This window comes from Rhipicephalus microplus, chromosome 3 (genome assembly GCF_043290135.1).
Source record: "Rhipicephalus microplus isolate Deutch F79 chromosome 3, USDA_Rmic, whole genome shotgun sequence".
NCBI lineage: Eukaryota > Metazoa > Arthropoda > Arachnida > Ixodida > Ixodidae > Rhipicephalus > Rhipicephalus microplus.
This window is the reverse complement of record NC_134702.1, coordinates 76325793-76353734: the sequence shown is the minus strand read 5'-3', so window position 1 is coordinate 76353734 and position 27942 is coordinate 76325793. Positions and strand designations below refer to the sequence as shown.

General features: G+C 43.8%; 2 protein-coding genes across 3 annotated transcripts in view; both read left to right on the top strand.

Moving 5' to 3' along the window:
* Positions 1–15771, top strand: part of LOC119186015 (uncharacterized) — a 76982-nt gene extending 61211 nt beyond the window's left edge. The window contains exons 13-16 of the mRNA XM_075888349.1: positions 2612–2687; positions 10582–10670; positions 13315–13392; positions 15421–15771. Of these exons, the coding sequence (XP_075744464.1) occupies positions 2612–2687; positions 10582–10670; positions 13315–13392; positions 15421–15549 (372 nt within the window). The 3' untranslated portion in view covers positions 15550–15771. The remainder of the gene's footprint in view (positions 1–2611; positions 2688–10581; positions 10671–13314; positions 13393–15420) is intronic.
* A 1124-nt stretch (positions 15772–16895) lies between these two features.
* The window catches only part of LOC119186013 (uncharacterized), a 41917-nt gene continuing 30870 nt past the window's right edge, over positions 16896–27942 (top strand). Inside the window, exons 1-4 of one of the 2 annotated variants that reach the window (XM_075889845.1) lie at positions 16896–17176; positions 18958–19097; positions 22171–22261; positions 25846–25922. In XM_075889845.1, the coding sequence (XP_075745960.1) occupies positions 17110–17176; positions 18958–19097; positions 22171–22261; positions 25846–25922 (375 nt within the window). In that variant the 5' untranslated portion in view covers positions 16896–17109. Of the gene's footprint in view, positions 17177–18957; positions 19098–22170; positions 22262–25845; positions 25923–27942 lie in introns of those variants that run through there. The other variant, XM_075889846.1, reaches the window with a different exon arrangement.

Sequence of the window (27942 nt, the reverse complement as noted above, 5' to 3'; positions counted from 1 at the left end):
GCGTTATGTTCCTATTCAGAATCTGCCATTAGCATTGCTTGATTGGTTCTTGCGTGCAGCGCTTGTGCTTTAGCAACGCAACAATATCCGCGAAAGTGATTCGTCGCTTTGTGACGCTTACAGAATGCTTGTGCATGTTCACGTGGAACAAAGAACGTTATCTCGCGCATCTTGATCAGCTTTAGTATTTTCGTTGTGGTTCTCAAACATTATCTCTGTGAACCTCATCTATCCTGTCACGTCCATCACTTGACGTCATGTAACTCACTATATCAGTGCTAAGAGTACGCGCTTAACTGTACGGTAATATGTTAAACAAAGCTTCGAAGTATTTAAACAGCTGTTGTGCATTTTCAGCCCGAAAGCAAAGATAGCTGCCGGCCAGTCACTCCAGCAATGCCTTCTCGAGGAGATGAATTAATCTTGGCGTAATAAGTAAAGTATTTTGTGTGATAGAACATCGTAGGGCAGCAGTTGCTGCACATGTAACACCGCACTGTGCTAACCCTGCCTGAGAATACGTCATAATTAGGTCTCAGTGAAAGCCACTGTATTCATTGTAATCTAACGCCAGGCAAGCGAAAGGAGAGTATCACTGAAATACGCTTGCGCACCCCTCGACTAAGTATGGTCTCCCACTTTCACTTCGCAAGCCTGGCCGAACTAAAACCGGCTCAACATATCAGAGCTCACTGATTTATGTCTGAAGAACATATAAAAAATCATGTCAGAATAGACAAAACCAGTTGTTTTCAAATGATAAAGAGATGCATATGTAAAGAAGAGAGAGGTGCGTTTAGGTTCTTCAGAAAAAATAATACGGCGGTGATCTTGTAATAACGGTGTAAAGTAGCAGTCATTGGAGGGCCTTGTCATAACCTAGCTTCTTCCATCTTTTTACGCAGCTGAACGCCAAAGCAGTATGTTTTAGTCATGGCTGCGGGTCAATTTTCTTGCAGTTAATATACATGTTCTGAATTGGCAAGTAATTATTTCTTGTGCCGTTGATTGATTTATATGTGGGGTTTAACGACCCAAAACAACCATAAGATCATGAGAGACGCTGCAGCCGAGGGCTCCGGAAATTTCAACCTCGTGGTGTTCTTTAATGTGTACCCAAATCTGAGCTCATGGGCCTAGAGCATTTCCGGCTCCATCTGCAATGCAGCCGCCACAGCCGGGATTTGATCCCGCAACCTGCAGGTCAGCCGCCGAATATCTTAGCCACTAAAGCGCAACAGCGGGGCAATTGATATGCTACTAGATTGTTCTTTAGAACTACAATAATTGACACAATCCTAGTTAGCTCAGAAGAAAATCTTGATAAGCCTCAAATTAGCAAGATCTGAGTCTCATGATGTCAGTCAGCATGATTCCAACTGACAATGTCTTAACTACGGCCTTCGGATGACACGACCTAGTTAGCTTTGCGTAGTGACTATATTAATTATTTAGGTTACCACGTTGCCGATCAGCTAATTAGACAATCAGCGAGGCGGATGTCTACGGTAGCGAGGAGATAAAGGGGACGTTCCAGCCGAGCAACGAGATAAAATGTTGAGGGCGATAATCAAGAGGATAACGTGCTGATACCACACAGTATAACGAAAAGCTTAACAGCTCCACTATGAAAAAAGCTGGAAGTGAACCTAATCCTTCACTTAGGTGTGTGGTTGTGGCACAAACCTCGGTGTTCTAGTGCCCTAGCGTGCTCCTTACGTTCACGCTCGTTTCAACGCACTCTCGAAGCGAGTCTGAATGGTAACCCAAAATAAAAGAAAGCGCATAGTTGAGACCTGCTCCACCAGGTGCCACGACAATGTGAAACGCTCACAGTGGAACGGTCTGCTATACCAATGATGCCCTTATATTAAGTTTAAATAATAATTGCTCACGGTTAATTGGTCATTGTACAAAGTAAACCAATTCTCACATACAATATGTACCCACATATCTCATAACAAGAATGAGATTCATCGATTTCGTTCATTATTTTTTCAAAGGCTGCTTCATTAATATTCCCAAAACAAAAAATAAGTGTACAATCAGAAGTACATCAACCGAAACAACTGTGCCACCTAGCGCTTGTCCCATCAAAAAGGTTACTAGTTAATCGCGAGGCTTACAGCGTGCGCAAAGGTGAGTACAAAGACGGATGGGACACAAGAGCTATATGTAGTGCCTTGAGCACATACCAATGAGCCGAAAACGTAGTACTGCTTGTTTGTGTTCCGAGAGCATTTATGCATGTAACAGCACCTCATGGAATACGCGCATAGCGTCCCAACGTACATAACCAAACCTCCCACGCCGCTTCCACTGGCAACATGAGAACTAGGTGAAATGTTTCGTCTAAAAAGGCGAACAAGAAAATACGCTGTTTCGCAGAAATCGTGCCGTAATCGCAAAACTGGAACACATAACATCGTTTCTGATTTGCTAACACATCAAGGAAATAACCCTGGGCACCTTTTAATTTTATAACAACGGAGAACGTATCTGTAGAATGGACCGGGCTGTCTTGACGTTACCATCAATCCTCCTATGGTGCGTGGTATGAATACCTCTTGATCACCAGTCGCAACCTCTTTTCTTTCCTCTCCTCTTTCAGCTGAAGACGTCTGGCAGGTGGTGGCCAAGAGTGACCAAAGTCGGCCAATGCCTTGATCAAACATGCGTCGATAAGGGTAAGCGAGTGAGTGGTCTCGTAAAACGTCTTTGCACGAGGTATCAAATTTTACATTACCCCTCGTTTGTCTGAATGATTACGTATGTCCAGAAAGTATAGCGTAGTATCTTCGTGAACAAATTATGTGTGACAATTACCTCGCGAAAACCCCTAGAAATATTGCCTTAGGCCCGTACGGATGAGGCCATCTTAGGCCATATGTAATTGTTCAAGAGAGAAAAATGTGAGCCAGTTCTGATGCCGAAATAGTTACTACAGCACTAGCGAAAACTACAAATGGTTCTAGTCAATGGCTAAAACCACGTACCTTGCGAAGTTAAAGCGATATGTGTTCCCTCTCAACATAGAGGGGTTTAGTTTGTCAGTTTTCAGATACACTACAATGAGGTTTATCGAGTTGTATAGTGCCAACGTGGGATAAATATGCCTCCATAAAAGAAGTACGAACCGCTAAGATTGTGTAGTGGTGCTCGAGGGCTGACCCGTGCGTCACGGAGTCGACTCCCGGCCATGGTCACCACTTTTCGATAAGCACAGAATGCTCCAGGTCCTTGTGTTTAGATTTAGCTGTACGTCACTGAATCCCAGGTAGCAGAAGTTTTCGAGAACTCCACAGAGGCGCCCGTCATAACCATATCGTGGTTTGAAGACCTAAACGTAAAAACAAGTATTATAGTTAAGACTGTGGAGGCCTATTTAAGAATATCTGGGGTTTTACATCCGAAAACCAGGAGATGATTTTGAGAGACGCGGTAGTGAAGGCTCCGTAAATTTCGACCATCTGGCGTTCCTTAACGTACACTGACATAGCACAGTACACGGGTCTTTACCATTTGATATCCATCGAAATGTGACCACTGTAGCTGTGATCGAACCTGTGACCTTCAGGTCAGCAGCCGAGCACCTTAGCCACTGTTCCACCGGGCGAGAACCCTCTCTGAAGGCCTCACGTGCCTTTAGAAGGCGCTGACGTCCCTTGGATTATGCCCCTGGGCTTTTTCCGCGCAATGTCAGCAAGTCTAGTTGTGATGGATATTACAGTCTAAGTCATATCGAGGAGCCGGAGTCATATCTAGCACTTTGCTTTTTTTGAAAAATAGATGGCATCCACAAAACTGTCTAGCTTTATGCCTAATCCCAGTACCATTTCGTAACTTAATCACCAACCTACTCGCACAGAGCCCACGTCGTAACATTTAGGTGCATAGCACTTATGGGGCAGGCTTGTCGCTCACCCACTGCCTCACGTCCCATGGCTCCACATTGGTCAGTAGAGACTTAAAACAATGTTAGCAATGCCGAAAACCAGTGTATAAGAACTAACAAGGACTAGAACAACGTAAACAACAGAAATAATCAAGAAATGTTTGCAGTAAATTATCAAAACGAAAAACGCTGCTAAAACAATCGGCTATAAGTCGCGCCATGCGAGAGAGGGCGCTACCACTCCGGTAAGCGCACGATTCTCAAGAGAATCACTATGTTGCTAATAATGTGCACTTCTTCAGGTTTCGAGGTAGTAGCTAGAGCTGTAATGTTCTGAGTATTTATAACTGCAGAAATACGTCCGTAGGAGCAATTTTAACACCATATTACCCGCAATATTAGCGCCACATTAGAAGAGAAATACCACTGAACACCACTGTATTAGGCGCTCGATTTCGTTTTAGATGGCTGCAGATAGGCACTCATTTTTGCGTGCAGAAGCATCGCCGACAGTGGCGTAACATTACGCGTACAAGTGCATAACATAGGAAGTGGGCACACCTCCCAATCTTGTGAAGAATGCGCAAGTGTCAAATGAAAACGAAGTACGTGCAAAATGAGTTGGGCAAGCAATGTTGGATAACAGCTTGCTGGTAGTGGGTGTGTACTTCTAGTCCACACGCTTGCCAAAAACATCATGTGTTTACTGCACCTCATATGAGCCGCACATCGACCCACACATATATCAGATGTTGGTGACGTGAATATATAGATACAAACAAGCAAAACCTTCTTTCCATAAAGTATCCTATATATACACTAGAGGGAACTATGGCTCTTGTGTCTGCGGGAGCGGTAACGCACGTAGCTTCAGCAAGCACGGAAATGACTTTTAGCACACGGATTTCTCTAATCTTCAAACTTTCGGATGTGTTTGGCTTCGCGTGGCTTTGAGCTGCTTTCTTACGAAACAAAGATCAGCAAATGTTCAGCAGTTGTACTACACTGCCTCAACCTTTTAGGCTCACCATTTTGAATTGGCCCACGAAGTTCGCCACCACTCGTTCTTTCATTCGAAACAAAACAGAAAGAAAGCAATAAACAAAGCCGCAAGTGCGTTTGAGGTACGCAAGCACGAAGACTAGGCAAATCCGTGTACTACCCATGATTCCCAGGGTTGCAGAATGATGATATCGCCAGAGTACCCTCAAGTTAATTCTAGGAAACTCTATACTTCCTGCTCCTTGTGCGCGAAAACATACCATTTCTCTGTATTGTTACCGATTTCAGCGACGTGACGACGTCGTGGAACACTTGCATTGACCTTGTCATTAAGGACCAGGCGCATTAGTGCAGCTAGTCGAATGTATCTTCTCACACTTCTCCGACCACAAAGCTTCCTTCAACACCATAAATTCCTGGCAGACGGGCCGGGAATCTGGGGTAGAGAGAGGTAGAGAGTAGTTGAAAATAAATAGTGGTATGCAACTGTACGTAAATGCATGTTTCTATCAAATAGTTTGTCTCAACCTTTTGCACAATCAAAGCGCATAAACAGCTGCACTCAAATTTTGCATGTGACAGCATCGTAATCGTCTGTGATTTTACAGCGAAAGCGACAAATGGCCAGAATAACACGAAACCATACCACACTGGTGTCACGAGCACTCTCAATCGGCTGTGTTATCAGTTACGTCATTTGCAGCGTCGTACCCAACCATGCGCGCCATTGGCTGCGTTGTGAGTGACGTCGTCCACCCCGCCGTAGCCGTGACGCCGAGCACGTGCGCATGAATTTCTCTTGAAGCCTTCTACATACGTATACCACGGACAACTCTAGAAGAGCGCCGAACGCGGAACGTGAGAGAGCTCGCATTCGTCGGGCTGATGGTGTAGTTCGGGCACAAAAACAGGCACGAGTGGACGAGCACCAGCAGTAATGGCGTAGCGATAATCCAGCAGCCTTCCAAGCCGTGCTGAATCGCAAACGGGAATGCAAATACTGGTAACGGAAAGATCCTTCAAACCACGCCACCGAGGTTGCTCGCGCGGTCAAAGGCTTGCAAGAACGCTTCGTTGCGACGTCAATGTGATTATTGTGGGAGCGCTTTCTCCGGCTCGAACGCCTGATTTCGACGGAAGTTTATACAGCAGCACATTGGCTTCGATTGCGACGTCTATGACCACCCGTGGTTCGAGAAGAACCACTATAATTGAAGCATTGCGAAAACCATTTAATTACTCATTACACTCCTCCGTGACCACGATCATGCAATGCACAATCTGTGGCATGTTAAGGAAACACAGTGGTAAGCCGAAGCCAAACGTGTGTCTAACCTAATTAATAAACTTGAACACGTCACCAATAAATGTGAAAGACTCCAGTGCCACGTTGGGTTCAACCCGCTGCTGAACACCAGGGCCACGCGTTTCTGTTTTCGCTGGTAAATCCTTTGTAAGAAGTGCCTGGTCGGTTTTTTTTGGTTAACCTAGTATAGAATGAAAGGTGGGCGCTTTCGAGTACCAATTGTGCTCTGCAATGATAAAGCGGTAAGCCACCGCATCTTCAATATTTATCGAGTGACCATGGCTAAGATCCCTGCGAACCTTAGCTGAAAGTAAAATCCGTGAAGGTGTTGAGAATAAAATGAGAATGACTAAGCTTCAGAGTGCCGTTTGCGTTCTCTATATAGAGAGCAGTAAGTCGTAACGAAGTGTTTAGTATGTTCGACGAGTTATAGTATCATGTCTCCTATGGGGGAGCTTTGAGCTGTCCCGGTTCGAGCTTGAAAACAGTGTTCAACAATCCTGAGCAGTCTACTACGATACAGAGCACTCTACTTTCGAAAGGCAACAGCTGTGCCCAAAAACCTGTTGAGAACAAATGTTCGGTGAATCAGAGTACGATGTATTCTACTATAGGAGAGCAAAACGCTGTCCCAGGAAGTGAACACAAGTGAGTTTTCGAAAAAAAATGGTAACAATTTAGGGTACCAGATACTCTACTAGACGAGCCTATACAATCGCGGAGCCCATGGAACTGAAGCTGTGGTCGAACTGCTCACGTACACTGTATTGCTAAGCCTACGTGCATGCTCTGGTTACCTGCCAGAGCTAGCCTCTCTATAAATTTAGAACATTGGCCAACCTGCAAGCAAAAGTGAACTGGTCACGCAACACTGAACCACATTCACGTCCTTCGTTTCAAAGTTTCTAAAGGGTTTTACTTTTGTAGATGAAATAAAGAACTGGTCTGTGCAGTGAAATTTTTGCAGGGTACCAAAAAAATCACAGCATATCCATGAACTGAATCATGATAAATGGGGCGAAGCGTTAGTCAGCCCGTCCACGCTTCCGTCTGTACATTCGTTTTTGATTCCATCTGTCCATGCATCCGTCCATGCGTCCACCCGTCCGTCTGTCCTTGCGTCCGTTCATCTGTCCGTGTGTCCATTCGTTCGTTCATCCGTGCCTCTGTCTGTCTGTCCATGCACGCGTATGCTTGTCTGTCTGTCAGTACGTGCGTCCGTCCATGATTCCTTTCGTTCATCTGTCCGTTCATCCACCCATCTAGTGAACACGCCAAGTACAGCCTTCTCACATCTTTCCTTCGTATAAATACGCAACATTTCTTATTGAACTGCGGTGACTTTGATCGTATCTATCTGTCTAGCCACCTACGACTTTTAACTCTTCTGGCCATTTGAATAATCGCATCTATACCAAAATTGGTGCGGTATAACATGACTGTATGACGAGCCTAATTGACAAGTCAAAACACAAAAATCATAAAGTGTATGTCAGGAATGTCATGATTTACATGTCATGGTCTTGCGGTGGTTTCGTTCGCGCTACATATTGCAAAACTGGTATTGTATGACGTGACTGCGTGGCTTACTTAAGGGACAGTTCCTAACGTAGAAATCATGACATACATGTCATGTAGGTCAAGACTTCACGCCAGCTCATGGTCGTTTCGCAAGCTTCACATACACCTAATTTGGTACTACGAGACGCGCACGGAAAACGAAGCTAAATAACACGTTCAAACATGACAATCGTGACATGCGTGTCATGTAAAACATGACTACACGCTACGCTCATAACATGCTCACGGTCGTTTCACTATCTTCACATACGCCAAATTTGGTATTAAGTGACGTGAATGGACGACGAACACAAATGCCAGATGCAGATATGATAATTATGACGTGAAAGTCGCGTACGGCATAATTAATGTCGGCCTAGTAACGTTGAGCTGGTTTTAAAGTGACATATCAAAGTTCCTTATTTGTGCTTGGCATATCATGAAATCCCACTGTACGTGGGATCTGCGAATTTTTTCGTCCTACAGTAATACATCCATCTAGCGGACATTCCAAAAGCTAAACGAGAGGTGGCTACCTACTACTACTACGACGACGACTACTACTACCTACATCGCGCACACACGAGCCACGGCATAAGGAGCTTCGCCCCTAAATCTCACATGGTCCCTTCGTTATTCGCATTAAATGCCTCGAAGGCAAATGCTACAGCTGCTTCAGAACTTATCTTTTATTGTGATGGAATAATATGGACAGTCATGGTTGAATTTTGCCGCTGGCGTGAACGTTGGTGTTGGCGGTGCCGTCATTCACCGCTTGTGCATATATATATATATATATATATATATATATATATATATATATATATATATATATATATATATATATATATATATATATATATATATATATATATATATATATATATATATATATATATATATATATATACATATATATATATATATATATATATATATATATATATATATATATACATATATACATATATATATATATATATATATATTTATATATATATATATATATATGTGAAAAGATAACAAACAAAAATAATTCAGAAAAAAACTTGGCGCGCGTAATTGAGTGTCCGACCTCTTCTTGTGAGTGCGAGGCGTTAGCCACTGAGCTACGAAGGAGCAACTCCTTCAATGTTCACACGGCATGCTAATCATAGACGCTTTTCTGCAGCAGCGCCTTCTGCTATGTTTGATCACGTGACCATAAACTGGCAGCATACCCGCGGAGTGAATGATGGAGAGTGGGGCGAAGCATTCGTCCGTCCATTCGTTCTTGCTCCCGTCCATCCATGCGTCCGTCTGAGTGACCGTTCATGCGTCAATCCGCCCATCCATGTGTGCGTCTGTTCGTGCGTCAGTCCCGGCGTTCATCCACGCATCCGCCCCTGCGTCCGTTCATGCGTCCATCCATGCATCTGTCTGTGTGTCCGTTTGTCCATCTATTCAACACTCCAAGTACCACCATCTCTCATCTTTTCATCATATATTCCCCATATAGAAGCACCGCCATCCAGCGGACATTCCAAGGACTAAACGAGAGGTAGCAAACGCACACTTTCTTACGGCTTGCGCTTCGGGTCTACTTCCCACCTTTAACCACCTCGAGTTCATGGTATATACTAGTTCACTCTATTCATGGCACTGCGGCCGTAATGCTCGCTACACCTTTCTAAAACCAAGGAGGTTACGCCCAGCGAGTATAACGTAGCAACCTTTTCTTGTCAGATAGTGCTTAATGTACATGCCAGTGGCTGCTAATGTGAAATGAGAGACAGGAGGATTCAGCTTTTAATTTCTTACGGCTTGCGCTTCGTATCTGCTTCCCCCTTTAACAACCTCGAATTCATTCATGGTATATACTAGTTCATTGTATTTATGGCCCTGCGGCTCAACGCTCGCTAAACCTTTCTAAAACTAAGGAGGTTACACCCAGCGAGTATAATGTAGCAACCCTTTCTTGTCCGATAGTGCTCAATGTACATGCCAATGGCTGCTAATGGGGATTGCAGCGTGCGCGTTGACTAAAAGCCGAATGCTCCGGTCTCTCATTCCACCTTAGCAGCCATTGGCATGTACATTGAGCACTATCTTATATTTTTCAACAACGCACAGAGGAAATCTCTCACTGGCACCACCTTGGAGGTCAAAATGTTATACTTTTTACACACTACAACAGCTACGAGGGACAAACGAGAGCCGCTATAAAAAGCTTCACCCCTAAAAAGTGGAAAATACCCACGAATACATTGCTGTCGAACCTTCACTTACGGGCCACACAGCGCAGAACAACGACATAAGGTCGACGCGGATGGATGATGCGCTCATAGGTGCTGCCATATTTATTTGACCGCACAAACGCCTTTGTGCGGCCTTAAAACGCGTTTGTGCTGCATTGAAGGCGGTGACAAGTCAAGTCAAGGAGCGTTTCTGAAGAGGGGGGTGAGACGCTTCATGGAACGTTAACTTTGACCTTCAGTGTCCCACGTGGTGGACGAGGGATGGGAGAAATCCTAATGCCATGAGGTCAACATATGACGTCACGCGCACGTCACGTGACTTAGCGTACAATGTTAATATCATCAGATGATATCGCAGCTAAAAAGGTTATTAAAAAAGGTTGTTAAAAGGTGCCTCTAATCTTGGACGCAGTGCAAGACCGTGTCAGATGCAGAAAGCTTTCGAAGGGTGGCGGTATAGCGTGAATACATCGACTTGAAAGAAGTATATGGCTTCTGCTTCAACTTCAATAGCACAGGGTGTAAATACTTCCAAATTATGGCGAATAAATGTTAATCTCACTTTTTCTTTGCTTTTACAGGACCAGACTATCCACCACCACACAAACTGAAAAGTTCATCATTGTACAACTGCAAGATTGTTGATTATGTTACTGTCATACATGCTCGTGTAAGTGTGAGAATGAAGCGGATTGTTCACTTACTTGCGCTGTTGATGGTTTTTGCATTAACCCATCAACATGCACGATTTAAATGCAGGTTTTTTCAAGGTGATAGCACTGACTGCTACCTTTTTTTTTTACTATTCACGCATAAGGGCATAGCATGGAAATGATCACAATAAACGTAGCTGTGCAAATATCATGCACACACGGAGTTGAATATGGTTGAGTGCAGATATACGAATGCGGACGTGATTGCCCTCAAAAACATGAGCCTGTAGTTACACTTTTATTAAACGCGAAGCATTTTTTAGCGAACTTCGGCGACTTTGAGCGTATCTATCTGATATCTATCTAACCGCCTACGACTTTTAACTCTCCTGGCCGTTTCAATAATAGTATCGATTCCAAACTTGATAAGGCATAACATGACTGTACGAAGAACATATTTGACTAGTGATAACATGAACAACTTGACATGGATGTCATGAATGTTATGATTTACATTTGGTGGTCCTGCAGCTTCTGCGGTGGTTTAGTTCACATGGCATGTTGTAAAGCTGGTATGGTATGATTGCATGGCGAACACAAGCGACAGACCCTAAGATGAAATTTATGACATGCGTGTCATGTAAAAACATGACGACATGCCATGCTCATGATGCGTTCGCGGCTGTTTCGCTAGCGTCACATATACCAAATTTGGTATTACGGTACGTGAATGAATGATGAAGGTATGTGACTGGTGCAAACATGATAATCATAAGATGCGTGTCATGTAACAACATGACATCATGCCACATTAATGATCCGCTGGTGGCCATTTCGCTAGCTTCACTTATATCAAATTTGGTATACGGGACGTGAATGGATGACGAAGGTGTGATACTAGTGCACCCATGATAAACACGAGATGCATGTCATGTAACGACATGACTACATGCTGCACTAAAGAAGCGCTCATGGCCGTTTCGCTAGCTACACATATACCAAACTCAGTATTACGTGACGCGAACGGACGACATAGGTAAATGAGACATACAAACATGGTAATCACGACATGCGTTTCATGTAACAACATGAATACATGCCACGCTGATGATGCGCTCACGCCGTTTCCCTAGGTACACACATGCGAAATTTGGTATTACGTGACGTCAATAGATGACGAAGGTATGTGACTGGTGCAAACATGATAATCATGATACCCGTGTCATGTGAGAACATGACTACATGCCAAATTTAAAGCGCGAATACATTTCGTCGTGATGCAGTGCGCGTGCTCACCGGCGTCCATTTCTTCGTGACACACCGGCGTTGCGATGCCAGGCGCCAGTCCAGCCATTTACTCGCAGGCGCGTGCCGCACTGCGTTGCTATGACGCATGCGCGTTTCAGCGCGTCCAGCGTCCCTCCCTCATGAAGAGAGGGAGATGCAGTGTTTTCGGGGTAACGCATCGGCGCGAAACGCAGCATGTCGCATTTCGAATCGTTTACCATCTGGCCGCGCCGACGGACGCCGGTCGCGCCGGTCGCGCCTGGCGTCAGACTATAGAGTGCTCTGCGTTTTGATAACGTATAGCGTCGCTGTGCTCAGCGTACGCGCGCGTTAACGCTACATTGGAGCATATTGGACCCTTCATGATGCGCTCACGACCATTTTGCTAGCTCCACATATACCAAATTGGGTGTTACGTGATGTCAATGAAGGACGAAATATATGACTGGTGCAAACATGATAATCCTGACATGCGCGTAATGTAAGAACATGGCAACAAACCACGCTCATAGTGTACTCGCAATGGTTTCGCTCACTGCACATATACTAAATTTGGTATCACGTGACGTGAATTGATGACGAAGGTAACCGACACATCCAAACATTGTAATCATGACAAGGAAGCTATGTACGGCAACATTGACCTCCACCTCGTAACGTTGTGCTGATTTTAAAATTAGATATCAACCTTTCTCATGTGTGCTTCGCATATCAGCAATTCCCACTGTACGTGGGACCTACCATTTTTTTTTGTTCATGAGCGCGAAACCAGGGTGCAATTTTTTATGGCCATGCAAGCACTTGAGTACCAACAGAAGCTTTAAATTTGGCACAAAAAATAAATTCGCTTCAGACAGGTAAAAGTGTTCTGATTCACGCAGTTTCCGCATAATATTTCAGTAAAAGAAAGTACGGTGGCACCTAGGATGTTTACTTTTCTTAACATGCGCTTTATGAGCCCCATGACGCGCGTATTTTTTGATAATTTTGTTTATCAACAAATTGCGATTCGTATAGTGCATATATTGTACTGTATCGATTCAATACTACCCTGCTAACATTTTGACTCTCAAACCAGGTTACGCGCTCTAATGCCTACCAGTTTATTGACTTGCGCGTGCAATACCAGCACTAAAATACATTATCTTCTAGTTGGTGCTATTCCTGAATAGCGCTTTCGATTGATCAACTGGTGGCTAGAATATACGTGATGACAGACTAAAAAAAAATGGCCAGGTGAAAGTGAAGTGCAAGTTACTGTCTTTTATTTCAGTTTTTCTCGCAAAAACAGTTATCTGGAAAGCGTGCTGCATGAGGGAAGGTTTCTTTTGCCGTAAGCGTACATGCTTGTGAGAGCTTGCTTTGTTGTTACAGCTCATCGTAGCGGCTTCCTGCCAGGTTGAATGCGGCTACAACGTGTACGAAAATCGGGAGGATGGTGTGAAATGCTTGGTGAGCATTTTAATTTCTGCATGATGTACACAGCGTGCTGCACACCTAACTCACCGTGATTCCCCATTGACCCGTGATTTAGCAAAACCTAGTTAAATGTTGTAGAATAAACGCAAATAGGTTTTGTTTAGCATTTTTAAATAATTATTCGTATAATATAAAGGACTTCATTCGCACAAGCCTGGCGTTAATAAAAAATTCCCTGCTTTATTCGATTAGGACTCAGACATTTTCGTTGCAAGATATATAACGCCTGATGCAACTTAAGGGTGTAAGAATGCATAACAGCTTTTACTGCTATAGCACTCGAGCTTTCAATCTTCCGTTGAAAGTAAGTGGACACAGGCAACTCACGCATACAGCCCTTGTACACCAATGTCAAAACAAAACCAAAAAATAAACTATGAACAAATATAAAAGAACAATAAAAAGTATTCACTAGAACAAAGGCTATATTATAAAAAGCAATTGTACTCTTGAGATCATCATGATTCGCAGAAACCTTTCCACGCTTCTGGTAAAGAAAAGCAACGACCCATGAAAAAGCCTTTCCGTCACACTGCGTATGCTATGAAAATCTTCGGCAGACTGATAAATGTAAATGCGAATCTATTGCTATTTGTTTATCGATATTGCTGAAGAACAAGGATGTGTTCGTCATCGTGCGTGGAAGAATGACGTTATTGTTAATAATATATAAATTATTGCACGTCGGGAAACAGTAACCGTGGACTCACTATAATAAGAGAAGCGATATCAAGGGGCGTATTTCTGCCCCCACATGGTGGTCTAGTGGCTAAGGTACTCGGCTGCTGACCCGCAGGCAGTGGGATGTTATCCTCGCTGTGGCGGCTGCATTTCCGATGGAGGCGGAAATGTTGTAGGCCCGTGTACTCAGATTTGGGTGCACGTTAAAGAACCCCAGGTGGTCGAAATTTCCGGAATCCTCCACTATGGCGTTTCTCATAATCATATGGTGGTTTTGGGACGTTAAACCCCACAAATAACTCAATCAAGTAGTGTATTTCTAGAAAATACATGTTTTCTTGCCGATAAAGCTCCATGCCAGATGACCTCGACATTGCTGTACTAGTGATAACATTAAATCATACACTAACGCTACATACACAGTAGTGCACAACTATAGCTGCTCCCTTACTGGATCCTGTACAGTCACACGTCCGTCATCCAGCTTCATTTTTTTAGGTGGTCTGCCCATCTCAGGCATACATCCTTCTTTGGGGAAGTTGGTGCAACCTTAAGCACGTACATAGCTAGCGCAAGACTACGACTGAGATTTACAGTCTAGAAAACGTAGTACACAGGAAGGAGACGTCTCCTGAACGCCACTCGCCCTGTATACTATCTTTTAAGGATGATTTTAAAGATGATTGCCTTTTTGGGGATATTTGAAAGCAGAAATTTTTGTCTCTCTGTCAGTCTGCCTGTCTATCTGTCCCATGATTAAGCCACCTGGCCAAAGTTTAAACGCTTGATAGACGTCCGGCTATATTGAACTGGTGTCTGCGTTCGTTCTTGTGGACATTGTCAATGAAAAAGCAAATATTAAGCACAGCTGAGGCGCAACATCAATATGCAAGAATTAGGTAGTGTGTTTCTCTTTTAGAAAATACGTAAAAACGTTATTATAAACACCGTAGTGTTTCTTACGCTGCGCTGAAAATGCGACACTATGCACAAAAAACATGGCTGGCAGAAGTCTTTCGACATTCGCAGCGAAGCACGTGGATATTTTTTTGTTTCAGTTTTTCTGACTGGGATAAAATATACTCATTTGAAAAAGAGCGAAGAAGCAAAATGGAAAGGACAACAAGAACAATAACGACAATACAAGTAGCGACAATGACAACAACAAATCCAGACATGTTTACCCAAAGCAACTTTTTTTTCCGTTATATAAACGGCCAATACGTGGTTTGAGCTGTGTCAACCCATTCCCAAAACTTACGCGTGCATGAACGTAAATTAAATAGATGAATTACATCTTCCTTTTTGTTTGTTTTTCAGCTGGAGTACAGTCGTACATCGAACAACAAGAAATTCAGAAAAAGAACGGGAGTGTACAGAACTGGCGTTTGCAGGAATGGTTACTGCACTGTCGGGAAGAACTCAATGAACACTACAACTGACGACTGAGTAGTGTGCAGGCTGTTTGTTGTGAGGGCAAAATGTGGAAGTTTAAAAAATAAACACAGTGGCACTCTGCTACACCTACAGTACAAGAGAGACAAGGGGCTCAATTTTAACTGGAATCTAAGTAAAAAGGCTGAGGTCAGTGGAAATGGAAGTATTGCGGTCGCGTAGAGTACGGGAATCCTCATGTCCTCGACCTGTGAAATATGTTGCTGTAAATAAACAGTTTTTTGACACCAGTAAACTTGCACGTTTATGTATCGTTTCTGGGGCAAATGTACCTTGCATGCAGCTAGTTTGGCTGCACACGATACAGGCTACTTTAAGCTTAGGTTGTCATATACTGACGGTAACATGAAAATTTTCATTGCGACCCCGCTGAAGTGGACCGCCTTTCTTCCACTGAAGTTTTGTCAACAGGTGGAAAAATAAATACAGGAGAACACGTAAGCCCCTTCTTTCATTTTGACGTAAACTACAAACTGTATTTACTGTGCTTACTATACAGGTTCATAATGTGGTGAGCCAACTTGAGAAACGGAGTGTCCATTCCTGACGCACATATTGTTTGCATGCCGTTTATGCGTTTCTGCCAAAGCGACTATCATGAAACCGTATTTTGACCTTTCGAAAACATAACCAAACACATCGCATTCAAAGCGTGAAGCTGGATGATGCGTTTTAATAAACTGGAAAGCCTTGAAAGTGGGATTTATTTATTGTACTTCGTGAACTTTCGTTAACTCGCTTGACAACTAAGTGCAAGGGTACCCGTAAGGTGCTTCAGTGCCAGCTGTCCCATTGTGTTACACTGCACAGTTATTGGACGGTATTTGTGAACGCTCTTACTGAGCATACGTAGAAGGTATGGATTTAACAAATAAGATATTCACTAAATATAGCTGTAGCTCGATCTCGTATTGTTGCCGTCTGTGAAACACTAGTTAACTACTGGCTGTGATTGGAGAGCGTCTTGAAGAACACTCGGTGTGAGCGTAGTCAGAGACGAGCAGACAACAAAAGGCGAAACTACGTGCTAAACCGAGTGCCGTACGTATTTCCGCCAGCTGCGGCACGCGGGGCCAGGGCTTGCAACGTATAGGCTTTTGCTGGCGCATGACAGCTCCGCGCATTGAACGCACAGGTGCGGACAATAGGTGATTGGTTAACATTCGCAGAAAAGGGTAAATTCACCCGCGTCCAAGCGGAACGCTATACGAGGCGTTCAACAGGTATTCTGGTACAGTGCCGGGTGCTGTTGGGTTTAGTCTGATATGTTGTTGCTGCGTCAGAGGTTTGTTTCTTTGCACAAACATTTCGTTCACTTGTTCTTTCGAGACAGTTACCCCAGCAACGTTGTGAGCCTATGTCGAAGCTACCTTGGCAGTGATTCAGTGACCAGACTTGGAAAGACAATGCAGGAACGGCAGAATAAATAACAAGAAAGGACAGGTCGAGAATGAATCAAGCACAGCAGTGGTCCCGTAATCTGTGTAGCCACACTGCAGTTTTCACGTTCAGCAGAGCAAACGACATCGAGACTAGCTCTTCTGTATTTACAACATGCTGATACTAGTGCATCCACTGGACATTGTTAAATATGGGACAGCCATGTTTTACGTCTTTCAAGGTAAGCCTCGCTTTCGCGTTCTTGTGATTTGTCGTGTCAAACGTTCCTGTGGGAATTCGCATTCAAAGAAGCTGTGCGTTGGTTGGCAAAAAAGAAGTGGAACCCACTAAGACTCACTCAGACTCAGACTCACCAAAATTTTTCTGCGCCGGACTCCCTCGGACTTTCACTCACGAAAATGTTCTTCAAGAGGACTCGGTCAAACTCACTAAACATTACTTATCCAGAATCACACAGACTCACTGCTCGATCTGAGACCGAATGAGTTCGAGTATGTTGACTCGCGAACGATTTCGCATACTTACGGTTGTAGGCCTTGTAATCGAGGCAACGCCGCTGTTTTCTCACTTGGAGCGAACACAGCTCATCGAAGTGTTGTGCTTAACAAAACTAGCAGCCTATGATTGCTGAGAGTTAGATGGTATAGCGAGTACTTTAGAAGGCATTCTATTGTCATTTTCGTTTCACTCTCTTTTACAGTGACGTGAACTTTCCAGCAATGCAGTTCGCCAACTAAAACTGGCACATTATTAACAGCAAGAAGAGCATGTCCAAAAATTTCAATACCAAGAGCAAGTTTAGAAAGTCTACAACGTCTTATTCGCCTGTATTGCGATCGGTAATGGCATTCGGATAAGTGTTAAGTGCATAGAAGAGCAATTGGTGAGAAAAGTGTGTTGTCTAGCGTTAAGGGCGAGAAGTGCACACCCATTTAATGAAACGAAGCGTGCACCATTTAATGAAAGAAATGAAAAGCAGCGCACACCATTTAATGAAACGGCATTGAGCCAGTACCACAAGCTCAGTTATGTATATCTAGTTACAATATATATGGAATGGCCAGGAAGGGATGCGTTGAGACAACGCAGCCAGCGTATCGATGGATGTATTGTCATCAAAGTACGCCCTCTTATCTGCATGGTTTACTCATCATATCATACTTCTTTGTCGCTGTTATGCAATAATATAGGATCTCATAGCTCGTGCTTAGGGCACTACACTCTAGCCGCTTATATAGTATCAATGAATTTGTGCCACTCTGTTGCGTAGATGTCAGCCGCTGTGCTCTCGAGTATTTAGAGAAACCAGATTGTGGTTTAGTCGAACACCTGAATGATGCGTGAGCGAATGAAAAATCAAGCAAACAAACAATAAATACAAATAATCAAAGGATTCAACAATGAACAGAGAGTAACATAATAACGTAATCATTCACCCCCTTTTTCGTGCCACTGCAGTCACCTGGCATATCTAGGAGCGCAACAGCACTCTCAAGATATCACCTAATATTATCGGCACTATTCCCGGACACCAAATTTTCCCGAATCCTAATGTACCACCCTTAACCTCTCAGTTCTGAAGGAAAAAAGCAAGATTATATAGCCGCTAGCATAACTGCCTCCGCATTGAATAATGACATGACTTTTAGCCAACAAACACGTCACCACATGGCACCACCATAATGCTTCCTGTGCTTTCGTCAGCGACCGCATGGCTTACAGGCCATACTTATGCTTTTGTTTGCGTTAACCACAGTGCCTTTCCCATGATATGATTCCTCCCTGGCATGTGAGGCGTTTCTTCTGAGACTCGGGTTTTTCACAATAAGTGGGCACTTATTTTTTTGTCTCTGGCGCTCATGTGCCTCATAACTTTACTCCTTAGTGCCTGCAGCCTTGTTCTTTGTGCTACCTGTCCCCTAGTATTGATGTTAGCTTCACAATAAAATGATAGCTCATCATAAAAAGAAGATTCATTGAATACTGATGACACTTTTCCAGCTTGCTGTCTACACACACTTTTAGTACACAGAATCACTGGGGCTGAAGTAACAGAAACTGGCACAAGTACAAACAGACCCCTAAGCTCTGTTGTTGCCAGCAGACCTTGCCGGATTTCCTACGTTTTGATGGAACATAACGTAAGTTTCAAAGCGCTTTTGTCTATTTTTTCTGACTTAGAACAGAAAACTTTCGGGATGCTTTATGTTGTGGGTCATGTTAGCTGACCGGTCGTGCTAGAAGGCTAAGTGTCAAAATAATTTCGATTCGTTGCAACCAGCGATCACATCTCATTGAGCATGCCATGCAAAAAATTCACAGCATATCCACGAAGTGAAAGGTGATGAGAAAGCTGAAGCATCCGTCCATCCATCCATCCATCCATCCATCCATCCATCCATCCATCCATCCATCCATCCATCCATCCATCCATCCATCCGTTCGTCCGTCCGTCCGTCCGTCCGTCCGTCCGTCCGTCTATCTATCTATCTATCTATCTATCTATCTATCTATCTATCTATCTATCTATCTATCTATCTATCTATCTATCTATCTATCTATCTATCTATCTATCTATCTATCTATCTATCTATCTATCTATCTATCTATCTATCTATCTATCTATCTATCTATCTATCTATCTATCTATCTATCTATCTATCTATCTATCTATCTATCTATCTATCTATCTATCTATCTATCTACCTATCTATCTATCTATCTATCTATCTATCTATCTATCTATCTATCTATCTATCTATCTATCTATCTATCTATCTATCTATCTATCTATCTATCTATCTATCTATCTATCTATCTATCTATTGGTCCATCCATCGGTCCGCCCACGCGTTCATCCGTCTGTCTGTCTGTCTGTCTGTCTGTCTGTCTGTCTGTCTGTCGGTCCCTATCTATTTACAGCAAGCATGCATCAGATGAATGGGCGGATGGAAGGGCGCTTACCCCACTCAAATTCATTCACTGCATAGATATGCTGTGAATTTCTTAATGCGAAAACCACCAATGCCATTCCGTGCTATTATTTCCTAGGACATAGACACATAACCCCATCTAGTGAGCTATTCTTAAACCTAACTAGAAGTGTCTACTACAACATACACTACGAGGGAATGATCCACGCCCTAGAGAGCTTCGACCCTAAAACAGCCGTGTAGCTACATTTAGGTGCAAGTTGTAAGAACCCGAGGAGTAAAAACGTATCCAGGTTTCTCTGCAAAGGCATGCCTTATCCTCATGTGGTTGCTTAGGCATATGAAAATCATAGATTCGGTAGAAACACTTTTATGATTTTTAAAGCGAAACCATCTCAGTCTTTCGTATCTCATGATATAATAACACGTGCACCATTTGTAGTACGCGAAAAGAAGTCGCACTCACATTTAGGAAGCCGAAACTGCTCCAGGATATATATTATAGTTTCTGCTTCGCATCGAAAATTTTGTAGACTTTTGCTCAAAATAGACAAATAAATCTTTTTGTATAGGTGGCACTTCGCGTGTTATTTTTGTACTTTTTTCGTACGCTTTAACCAGTGCGCACAATATATGTGTAATGCATCGCGCCAAGTTCTCCCAAACAATATCACAATAATACTGTTCCATTGCTGGTTTAGTTTTTGTGTAGTATGTCGCTAGGACCGCCACATAGTGCCGCGTACAGCAGGACAACGCCTGCTGTTCGCGGCAAAAAGATGAGATGTTTGCTTAACTTCGCACTCTTCTTTTAGGGACCATTGACATGGGTTGTTTGACTTCGTAAATATCTCAAATACTCCTCAACGTATCGGGAGCCCAAATAAGCACGTGAACGCCGGAACAAAATTTATTTTTTTTTAAAACTACGGATCAATTTACACAACTGTGGTAGTACTTTTAGGAGTTACTCACTTTTCGGTAATTTATAACCAGACAGGATGTATATGTCCGCGTGCGGCCGTTCAATCAGTTTCTGAATTGTTTGCCGGATGACGAAATTTAGCAACCTGACATCTTTTAGCCTTTCGAATTAGAAAAGTTGGTGCCCATTGGAGGAGCCAACAGAGGAGCAGATAAACAGCGCCCAACACAAACACAATAAGCCAATCTGTTGTTTTTTTTTGGCTGTATCGGTGGATTTTCCTGAAAACCTGAAAAAACTTGTCTTCTGACGTTTTCATCAGGTGCAGTTACATAGGTGATAAATAGTTGGAATTTGAGTGTTTACGTAGTTTTCAATAAAATTGCGCATTGTGTCAATGCTGCGGTGCGTCTTTCACCTTGTAGTTTTGTACCATTTTCGCGTCGTGTTTAAGATGTTAGAGAACAATAAAGAACCACTGCTAAGGGCGGTAAACGGGCTGTCACTTGAAGTCGGCAGCAAGCGTAAACATTCGAAGCGTTATAAACGCTGTGATTTAAAAGTACGAATAGAGCAGTAGGGAAAAGAAAGCGTATCGGGATAGTAAGGATAGATCTTTGGCTCATGATAGTTAAGATAGATTGGTCATAATGGTGACATTCATCAAGTTTCCGAGATTGAGATGGTTTTAATGTTTAACAACTCTTGAAGAAAATCTAGATTTTTAAAATTATAGATTGAATGCCGCTTTGACAAAAGAGGTATTGCTTGTTCAACATTTTTTCTATAAATTTAGGTGGTAGTTTTGGATGGTAGTTTTGGGTGCTCCGCAGCCAGCGGCGGAGTAAAGAAAGTGCGGAGGAAGTAAGGACATCAATTACGTAACTTCTGACTTTACACCCGGGAGGGGGGGGGGGGGGGGCAGGTGCCGTGCTGCCCGGACATTGCGAACGTGCGGATTGTCTAAGCATGTCCGCAAAGCCGGCGCACGAGCGCGGGATAAGTTTGGTCACATGACGCCTGACATTACGCGCGCCCGCTATTAGCTCTGCTCTCAGAGCAACGCAACAGTTCCATTCGGTAGACGAGAGCACACGACTCCGCTGACCCCGTGTGGTGCTCTGGCTCCTCGTTCCCCTGGCTCCGGCTCAACCAATGAAACTCGCTATAAGAAAGTGTTGAAAATTGTGCTTCACTGCATTCGTCATCACCAGGATAATAGTCTTTAGCGCGCCATAGGTCATTGCGCAAGTATGACAGCTGGCTCAGAAGCCTTAAAGAATTTTGAATGCTGATGACATCGGAGAAGAGCTGCAGAACCTCAAACCAGGCTCCTATGCCTCCCTGATTTTGCAGGGAACCTCAGTGGCGAAAGACTGCGTATGCGAAGAGGCAACTGTAGGCCGCCCCATGAACGACGTCTCTCGGCGTAGTCATGCCAACGGCGGTAATGTATGCATGTATTACGAGATCAATTCAGCTTGTCTTCATACATTTTTCCTACGAAAGAATATAGCCTTCAACTAATACGCATGTGTGAGCACCGTGTTGGTAGCGTCACATTTTGTGTCAAAATTGATCGACCTAGTGCATGCGCTCTGACAAACCGTATTCTATCAGGGTGTGAGGTGGTTCTGCTACAAAGGGGCCATGAGATATGTTTCCAGCTGAAGTCCATATGGAATGACATGTTAAACAGCGCACGCCCAGCAGAGAAACCCCGTATGATATGAATGTATTCAGTATTGTAGAAATTTAGCAATTCAACATCGAAGTAAACCAATCGCACGATATTAGCTGAGGGAATAACGATCTGCACAACTAGGAAGACCAACGCTGGACAAATGGAAGCAAGACTCCAGGAGATGGTCGAGGCAATGAAAAGCTACTTAGTCGACACGGGGCTACGGGGCTCTCCTGAGAAATGAGACCTCTTGTTGGACAGCCCACGAAAGCTCGGAAGACCACCTAAGAAAATTTCTGACTTTCAGATCAAAGGCGTCACTCTGACCACCAAGAGTGGGAACGATCATCGCGACCGTGCCCCATATACGGATGATCGGGTTTGGCTCGAGACCAAAGGTACAAACGAGGAGACGACAGGGTGCCTCAATAACAAAGTCATGGCACCAATTCTAATAATTCCAAGAGTCACAAACAGACTGATTAATTTATATGTGGGTTTTAACGTCTCAAAACCACCATATAATTATGAGAGACACCGTAGGGTAGGACTCCAGAAATTTCGACCACCTGGAGTTCTTTAACGTGCACCCAAATCAGAGCACACGGGCCTACAACATTTTCGCCTCCATCGAAAATGCATCCGCCACAGCCGGGATTTGATCCGGTGACCTGCGGATCAGCAGCCGAATACGTTAGCCACTAGACCGCCGTGGCGGGGTTACTAACAGAAGTAAATGCATCAAGGAACGTAACGTCGCACACATGGTCTATGTCCTTAAAATGAGCCATACCACGTACGTACAGATATTCGTCCGATGGAACAAAGCAGACAAGGACAATATAGATGCTCTCATAAGACCTACACATCAGCCGTACGTCTCCCATCATACACTGGCAACGAAAGATTTTCGCAGTGGAAGTCCACAACAGATTGGACGAAATATTTGAAGCTCAGCACATGGTCCAACTCGAAAAGCTCTCCAGCACGTGGCACTGCCCGTTGCCATTGTTCACAGTATCCAAAGCCTAGCCGGAGCCCAACGTCCTCAAGATGTAGGCCCTGGGACTATAGGGCTCTATTAGCCATAGTCTTCAGATAGGGAATACCCGCGCCCTGCGTGGCCGGTGACTTCCCGCACGCCAGATGCGTAAATAAATGTTGTTTCTCTCTCTCTCTCTCTCCAGCACGTAGGCGGGGAGAGAAATAATGGAGAAATTGAACATCAATTGCCACGAAATGAGGGGCCCCAAGGAAATGATCAACCCACGCGTATGAGGCAATATTATCACTGAACTGTTGCAAAAAAAGAAAAAAAACATGCATCAGATATACAACGTAGAATGGAGGAAATATTGCACGATAGCAATCCTGAAAAACCATGGCAAGAACGACAATGCCTTATTCGTGGATGCGGCCAGGTACCCCGAAAAGTAAGCTTTCACGACCATGGCGATTGACACAAAAGAAATGATAGCGTTGGTCAGCTCCGTAAAAGCCAGGCACTCAGAAGCCACGGAAGAAGTTGCCATAGCGCTAGCTATACTTAGCAGAAGTAGCAGCAGAATTATTAGCAACTTCAAACCAGCAATTCAAAACTACACAAGAAGTTGGATCTCGAATGAAGTGGCCAGAATCATAAATAGCAAGACAGAGGACTTCAAGAACGAAGGCTATGAGCCTAGGTATTTGAAATCGATCCCGCCGCACATGGGAGAAGATGAAGAAAATTTCAGGACCCCCCCCCCCCCCGCCCCCACCCCCCAACCACAACCGGAAAAAACCTGAATGAGAAGGCCCACCTTGCCACGCGCGAGCTCACAGTATGCGGCTTGGAACACCCATCTCATTAACCCAGGAGGACCGCTCCTGAGTTTGTTGATAAGGATGGGCTTTTCACCTTCCACGACATATTGACCCAATGCAAATAAAACAAAAGGAGATACATCAATAACCCAACAGTAAACTAGACGCGTCACAAGAGGTAGACTGAAGACGCCTACAAACGAGAACATTTGAAAATTCAGCGCACCTCAACTGCATTTAGCCCGAGCAATTCTCCGACGCTACCTGTATCCTATGTAAGCACGAATACGCAGACACAGAACACACCCTTTGGACACGCACGCTCACTACACGGCTTTTCGATCACAAAAATCCGGACTTCCCTATGAGACGCGTTGGCTCGATGCTCTGACTACCTCGGAATTTAAAGACTAAGTTTGACCCATGCTGAAGGCCCGGTAAGCCGCGGAAAAGCTAAATCTTTCTGCGACCACTTGAAGGGCCTATAAAGGCCTGGCCGCTAATCTGCAGGTTTTAAATAAAGTTGTTTTCCTTTTCATTCAGAATTTTTAGGTGGGCCATCAGGACATTACAGGTGCGTAGCAGCCACGAGTATCGATGTCGCGACCACCGTTTGAAATTTTCTTGTTTTGTTTTGATGTGTCCCTGAGCTACATTGGCAGGTTCGCTGCAGGCTCTATAACACAAGCGTAGAAGCAGCGAACATAAATCAACGACCATGTTCTTGCTGTGCAGCCCAGTGTGCTTGAAATGCGACATTAAAAATTTTCACTTTTGTTTCTGCTGTGCGCAATTTCTCTATAACACCCTTTGACGTCGCTGCAAAACTGGCCGCTGAAATTCAGACGGCTGTGATGTATATGTTCAAGCAAAGAGAGAGAGAGAGATAAAGATGCAAGGAAAGGCAGGGAGGCTAACCAGACGCACATCCGGTTTGCTACCCTGCACTGGGGAAGGGATGAATGGGAGAAAAGAGGTTCAAGCAAAATTACATCATTATGCCACGAGCTGAAGTAGGTGACAACAAAAGTACGAACAATGTCTAGTTCTAAATTTCCAAGTTTCAATGCGTGAGGTTAGTTACAGCGTAGTATCACACTGTTCCGCAGCAGGCTACAGATCGGTGGCTCTTGATTTCATGAAATCACGCAGCGCATATCAAAATGACAGTCAGTAGGAAGAGTTCAGAGACCGCACTTTCAAGCTGTGATTTCTTAGTGATAGTCTTCGTAAAGCCTACATGGTTAGTAGTACTAAACGTGTTGTGTTGCCTACTTTCTGGTACATTGATAAGCTAAGGCTAGCAGGATGGTCATATCATAGCTCCTTCAATCCTTAACCAAGTCTCTATCATTCTACTTCTTATTGTGTATGTGTGTGCGTGTGCGTATGCTTTGTGTGAGTGTGTTTTGTATACTGTAATCCGCAAGTCTGATGTTACCAAGTGTTCCGTAAAGGTATACGTAGCGACAAACAGAAGCTCTACATCTGAGCTGCATGAGTCTGCGAAGACCACGACTTTACTATGGCTGCTCCTGCAGGTTCCCACCGTGTGAACTCTTTGTCAACTGGTTGGGTGGAAGGAACTGGCCCCGTACCGGACGGAACATTATGCATGGTAACGTATAAGCACATGATACATCTAATAATCACATCTAAACGTATTAGTGACTCATGTTGATTGATTTGTGGGGTTTAACGTCCCAAAACCACCATATGATTATGAGAGACGCCGTAGTGGAGGGCTCCGGAAATTTTGACCACCTGGGGTTCTTTAACGTGCACCCAAATCTGAGCACACGGGCCTCGACATTTCCGCCTCCATCTGAAATGCAGCCGCCGCAGCCGGGATTTGAACCCGCGACCTGCGGGTCAGCAACCGAGTACCTTAGCCACTAGACCACCGCGGCGGGGCTATTAGTGACTCATGTTAATTGATTGATATGGGTTCAACGTCCCAAAGCCACCATATGATTATGGGAGACACCGTAGTGGAGGGCTCCGAAAACTTCAACTACTTTGTGTTCTTTAAAGTGTGTCTGAATCTGAGTACACGGGCCTACAGCATTTTTGCCTCCATCGAATAGGTAGCCGCTGCAGCCAGAATTTGATCTCGTGACCTGCGGGTCAACAGCCGAGTACTTTAGCCACTAGACTACCGCGGCGGGGTTTGTGACACACGTTAAGTGACACAATTAATAACAAAGCAAACATTACCAGCTGCTCCTATTTTTTCCTTGGTCTAAATAGGTGATCGTAGCATGGAAACTGCTCTATCGTTGATTTTGTTAGTTTTTTTCTAAGGCTCATATTTAATGACGCGAAACAAACTTATTCCACAAGGAGGCATAGAAAATACAGAGTTGGAGTACGGTTATTATTTACTTCATAACTTCCGGCACGTCACTGAATCGTTCACGCTGGTGCGGTGTGGAGCTATTGTCGAGGCAAAACAAAATGAGCCGAATCACATCGTGTTGTTTTCATAAAATACTTTTGCAGTTGCGTAGCAAGTAAAGTGAGGCTGAGATGAACAATTGCCAAGGAAAAATAAAAATGCCGTAGAAAGACGGCGACACGCGTGTACGTTCCAATTACTGTATTCTTGACAAGTGCGGTAATTTCTTTTTATTACTTCTCTGTTTTGTCGACTCACGAGCTGCCGTATGATCGTAGCGAATGTTAAACCTGATCAGGCAAGGAACACAATTCACGTTTCATGCTTTAAGAAAGTTTTATATTATATAAAATACAGTGTCTTGTCTTTGATGAAATGTAGTAACAAACAGTACACACACACACACATATATATATATATATATATATATATATATATATATATATATATATATATAACTGCAGATAACTGCAGATAATGGCAAGTTATCTTTTCTTCCACTTACACAACTATTTGGTTTAATAACTACTGCTATGCTTTCCTTGGCATTATTGTCTGTTAGATCTCAGTATTATTGTGTCAAAGCACGGAAAAACGAGCTCTTTGGTACACACTTCTTTCCATTATATATATATATATATATATATATATATATATATATATATATATATATATATATATATATATATATATATATATATATATATATATTGTGATCATTAGTTATGCGTCCCCTCTTTTCATCTGTTCATAATCATCATCACCAGTCAAGTTGAGGTTGTGGGACACATACTCGAGTCAATAAAGAAGAGTCTTGAGTGTACTCGACGCCATCTTAGAAGTGGTGGAGAGTGCTGCCCGGTTCCTGGGTCCTCTCGCGTTCTCGGACACCCCAGCGTCTTCTAGAACACATCCCTGGAGCTCCATTCAGGCCGCCGCTTAAACGACCTGGGTCCGGTAATGTCGCAAGCCGCCCAGTCCAGCGTGCCAGCTTCGCCACTGCTCCCACCGCCAAGAAACCCTTCTCACCTGGTCACCAGCCCTCGAAAGGATCCTCCGCTGTTCGCAGGGCTTCCGGGTGAAGACGTTGAAGACTGGCTCGAGGAGTATGACCGCGTGAGCGTTATCAACAACTGGGATGAGCCTGCCAAACTCACCCACGTTGCATATTTCTTGAGCGGTGTCGCAAAAACGTGGTTTTTCAACCATGCCACAAATTTTCCGACATTGCCCGCCTTTA